Source organism: Procambarus clarkii, chromosome 35 (assembly GCF_040958095.1).
Source record: "Procambarus clarkii isolate CNS0578487 chromosome 35, FALCON_Pclarkii_2.0, whole genome shotgun sequence".
In the NCBI taxonomy this organism is placed as follows: Eukaryota; Metazoa; Arthropoda; class Malacostraca; order Decapoda; family Cambaridae; genus Procambarus; species Procambarus clarkii.
The window spans coordinates 16821349-16826836 of NC_091184.1; the positions used below are offsets into that span (position 1 = coordinate 16821349).

At 34.9% G+C, this 5488-nt stretch overlaps 1 protein-coding gene across 1 annotated transcript; it reads left to right on the forward strand.

Moving 5' to 3' along the window:
- The first annotated feature begins 3377 nt into the window (after nucleotides 1-3377).
- On the forward strand, nucleotides 3378-4248 carry LOC138371247 (uncharacterized). The gene is made up of 2 exons (XM_069336060.1): nucleotides 3378-3551; nucleotides 3811-4248. The coding sequence occupies exons 1-2, from the start codon at nucleotides 3453-3455 to the stop codon at nucleotides 4033-4035; spliced, it is 324 nt and encodes a 107-aa protein (XP_069192161.1). The 5' UTR covers nucleotides 3378-3452; the 3' UTR covers nucleotides 4036-4248.
- Nucleotides 4249-5488: the final 1240 nt, after the last annotated feature.

Below are 5488 nucleotides of genomic sequence, written 5' to 3' on the forward strand. Positions count from 1 at the left end.
TGGGAGGTAATAAAATGTGCTTTACAGATACTTAATGTATAGTATTCTTTTGTTCTCTACACACACTATATTATAATGAATTATATTGTCTTCAAATTAATGTTCTTATAAATAAAGTATGCACATATAAATATACATTGTCATATGACATATTTTTTAACTGAGTATGTCTTTATAGTTTGCCTTTCAATTGCATCCATATCATCATTTTATTTATCTAACACCATGTAAATTTTTGTTTTATGTAAAATTTAGCAGTGCATCAGAATTCTTCATATAAAACATTTTTTGATACCCCATTACCCATTGTTTAATATTATAGTGGTTACAGACAATAAATAATTATTTCTGAATTATCATTGCAGAGGTATCAGAAACCCCTATTATTCTGATAGTATCTTCAGCAAAGATGAAGATGTTCAAGCTCATGTTGGCACTATTCAGAGCTTGAAAACTAAGGTGAGTTTTATTATATATTGAGAAACCTTCAATTTTACCTAATAACTGTTTGGCGACTATAACATATGGTGGCCATTTTTGTATTTTTTCATTATAGTTTATATATATTGAATAAGGAAATATAACCCATAGAAATTCTTATGTGCAACAACAATGCCTATCGCGCAAAATAATCTCTACCTTCTACCCGTCCTACATAATTATAATCATGCTCACCAACTGGTTATTTAGTTACTATAAATATTTTTGTTTAACAGAGTAAGCACACGTGTGGAGTGTCTACATGGAAAGCTGCTCAAAATAAGCCTCTTTCATTCCAAAGTTTGGATGAAACAGGAATCAGCATGGCCTCCTGTCGACATGGTATTATCCTCCACACCTTGAATATGTATCAAGGAGAGCTGTACAGTTATGCCCACTATTTGCAAATTATGTATTTCAAATACGTAAAGTTTATTTGTCAAGACATAATTTGCAAATATTGGCCATGGGCCTTAACTGTGGCTCAGAAACAATCACATTTTCACATTGGTCAAGCAAAGCCATTTTTAGGAGTCCTACATGCAAAAGGACATGCTTGGTATTGTCAGGTAAATAAAAATATAACATTACATTTATGTATACTAATGTATACATTTATGTATACTAATTAAATTTAATGTAATGTATACATTACATTAAATATAATAAGTACAGTTTGTGTAAAAAAATTTAAGATTTCTGATTGTTTAAGATTAATGATATACGTATCATTTAATATAGTAGGAGGCTTTTAATTTTTGTACAATAATTTGAATTTTTTTTTACTGTATACTTTTATGTTAAAGGTATTGTATGGAGGGCGGTGGCAAGAAGGAAGTGGCATGACTTTAGGGGAAGAGGCAGAGCAAGTGTTTGCATACCTCTCACGATACAACTCTACAACTAAAAACATGCTGAAAGCTGGTATTTGTTTATATGGTTCATCTGATCAAGTTTTTTATTATTTTACCTGCCCTGTAATCAGTATAATGCGATTTGTATTCAGTATTCAATAAGTATCAACTCCCTCAAATAATCAATAAAAGAATGAAAACATATTGGTCAAACTTGAGTTGGTCGTGGTGAGTAAAGGTATGTTATGAAACTGTTATTAATCTGTGCTCTTCAAGATGTTCATTGCTATAAATATTTTTCTCAGAAAGAACAGAAGAACTCACAGAGGGTGCAGTCTTTTGGAACCATCGAAAAATTGATGGACAGGCTCGTGCATTAGTTACTCGACTCAGAAAGGTACTAAAAATAATATATATTTATTTTATTTATTTGTATTTATTTTGAAACTTATTATAATGCATTTATATGTGAAAGGTATTATAATGCATTTATAGGTTAGTTATGTGTTCAGATCATGTACTACATATATTTTCCATTATAAATTAGCGACCATTTCCTTGAATTAACTGCTTGAACTTTTTCAATATATCAATAAGGTTAATTTGTATAAAGTATATAGTATTTAATTAACCTAAATGTATGATTCCGAGATATATCAAATGTGTTCACAGAGAAATCACAGTATCGTGATATATCACGGGAACTGTGATGAGGGTTTGAACCCCATGCACTGAGTGCTCTCAGATGCATGCTCTAGTTCACTACGCCACGACATGGTCAGATGAATTGCAACTTGGAGTACTACTGCACCCACAAGGATCCCAAGGCTTCCACTGAAGCCAAACCAGGTTTCACACAATTCCCCCATGAACTCGGTCTCTGTCATTCAGTAGTTCTGCCTTTGATGCCCCCATTTCAATGTCTTTCTCCATGTATTGATATATCACAATAATATGAATTCTATGTGTATTGAAAGGGCCATCAGAGGTAAAACTACTGGAGGACACAGACCAAGTACATGGGAAACTGCATGCACAACCGCCCATGGAATGGGTATGGGGGTGCATAATTAACAAAAATTGAATTGTGGGTTCATTAGTACCCTAGGTTGCAATTCTTTTGACCATGTTGTGGCGCATTCAACTACAGCAAGCATCTGGGAATGCCAAGCCCATAGGTTCGAACCACTCATCACGGTTAATGTGATTTGTTCATTAAATTTATTATATTTTCAAATAGGCCAGAGAGACGGAAATAACAGTTTCAAATGAGATCGACAAACTTGATGTTCAAAAGTCATTGATTCAAGAATGGCGATCTGACCTACAAATGATTTGTAAGGAGTTAGAGTTAAACACTGGAACAACCTCGAAGAACATAAAATATTCTATCTAGGCAGTTGCAGACTCTATCAGGCATCGCAAAAATCTGATTGCCACTGATGCAGGTAGGCTTACTATTTCTTTGTTAACTCTGAAGCAATTTCTATTTAGCTCTTGTCTATAATTTCTATGTAGGTAAATGATGAGGAAATTTTTTTAACAACTTTAAAACTTTCAGCCAAAAAACTTTATTTGCAGCATCCAGTAAAATGCGCTCTTCACTCCGGCACAGAAATGAGTGTGATAGGAAAAAGCTTCAAGGCTTCATAAAAATCTACAATAGTGAAAACTCTGAAATTCTCAGTGAAAAGGATGCAATAGAAGGTATCCTGCCATGGCACAATTTATTGCCTCATCATAGCCAAAATGGTATGTAACTACATCTCATTTTATCAGGGGTTACAATTCGGCCTTATCAAGATAACTAACATTTAGCATGCATAATGGATAAGCTTTACTTATTTTTGAAGTAAAATATCATCACTACTGTTTGTAAAATAGGTGCAGTATCATAATCCGTAGGTTTTTATCAGGTTGATACTGCACAATAAACTATGTATAGTATGTATAATGCAAGTACCTAAACTGTAATTACATTAAATTGAGTTGTAGTTTACTTGCAGTAAATATAATTTTCCTCTTTTATTAGTGTCCCTTGCTCAAAAAAAGAAGGCAGTAGAAGATGTGGAGCTTCAGAAGAGATCCAGAGAAGAGCAACAACACACTGTTCAAGAAATGCTGCATTATCTCGCATATTACAAGAATAAGAGAGAGATTTTAACCGAACATACTGAAGAGTTGTTATGTGGAATTTTTCCTTCATATCTAAGCAAGGTAAGCTAACAGCCTAAATGTGTGTTGCAATTCAGTTCTTCATAAACATTTATCCAGCAGAATTTTATACTTGAGTAAAGTCTTGCTATTTACAACTTTGACAGGTAGACAATTCCATGGTTTTCATATACTGTACTGGTGTGTTTTACATATATTTGAACTTTTACCGAAAACTTTATTTATTTATTCTAATTTCTTTAGTATTTTCAGGGAAATTTGTAAATGTCTTAAACCCCATTAAATAGTCTATATATTACAGGATCCTAACAAGTACACTATTGAAGAGAAGCACCTATCAACCAAAAATAAGAGTGGAATCTTGGCTCTTTTGAAGCAAGGGCAAAAGTTGTGTTCTGACAAGCTGAGTGATGCAAAGCGTTTATTTGGATACCAGGAAGAGGATGTTGATGTTTCCGAGCCCTACCTGGAGCTTTGTGACAGTGAAGATGATGATGATGAAGATGAAGATTTACTACTAAACTGATGATACAAAAGTTAAGTATAATAAATTTTACCTGATTTCTCTTGCTAATTTCTCTTACTTAATTTCTCTAATTTCTAATTATCCTAGCCCTAAGATTACTACTGGCCTCCATTGCCTTGCCTGCACTTTGTTTCCCCCTTAACCATATCACTCATTCTTACAGGTGTGAGACAGAGAGGTACAAGATCATCCAAGAGGAACAACACCTGAAGCACCCAACATTTGGGTGTTTTAACTAATAAAAACGCCCTTCATGGCTTCACTCATCCTGGCTGGTTTAATTAAAAAAACCTAACCTAAACCTAATATATATACCTCTAGAGTCAAGGGAGTTAAGTTTTAGGCTGCACAATGAAACTGCTATTGACAATTTTATAACTGCTGCTGATAATGTCTGTCCTGTGACTTTTTTGTAAGCATAACCAAAAGGCTTAACAATCCCTTGCTTACAAAGGGAATACTTAAACCCATTAATAAAAAACATGACCTTGAGAAGAAGTATAGGTTAGGAATTGTCTCCAAAGAATTCTCATGCTCTTCAACAGGTCACTTGAACTCCAAACCTTTCCAGTTATCCTAAAAAAAGCGAGTTACCCCTGTACACAAATGTGGTGATCTCACAGATGTTAACAATTACAGACCTATATCAATCCTGCCTAACTTGTCAACATTTTTTGAAAAACTAATCTACAAGCAGTTTTACTCTTATCTAGCCAAACACCATATACTTAGTACTAGGCTGTACAAGAATATAACAACTCTTGTATATATCTCAAAAAAAAAAAAAAAAGAAAGCACAAGACGAAGCTTGAAAAAGTTTAGTGGTATGCCAATAGGCTAGTCCCAGGACTAAGAGGCATGAGTTACGAGGACAGGCTGCGAGAAATGCAATTGATAGGGTACATAAAGATAAACTGTTTAACACGGGTGGTAGGCGAACAAGGGGACACAGGTGGAAACTTAGTACCCAAATGAACCACTAGGATGTTAGAAAGAACTTTTTCAGTGTCAGAGTAGTTAATAGATGGAATGCATTAGGCAGTGATGTGGTGGAGGCTGACTCCATACACAGTTTCAAATGCAGATATGATAGAGCCCAGTAGGCTCAGGAATCTGTACATCAGTTGATTGCCAGTTGAGAGGTGGGACCAAAGAGCCAGAGCTCAACCCCCCGCAACCACAACTAGGTGAGTATACACACAAACACACACACGTACACACACACACACACAGACACAAACATACACACACTAATGCCTCTATTCACCTTGCAGTAAATAGGAACCTGAAAGTCAGGAAGCTGCTAAAGGCTGCATCTTGGGGATGTGTGAGTGTGTTAGATAAAAATATATGTTGTTTAGATATGATGGAGGAAAAGAGGCCGAGAGTCGGTACATTAGACAACCGACGCTTAGAAAGGCGGGGTCCAAGAGCTAACAGCTAAATCTTGGAA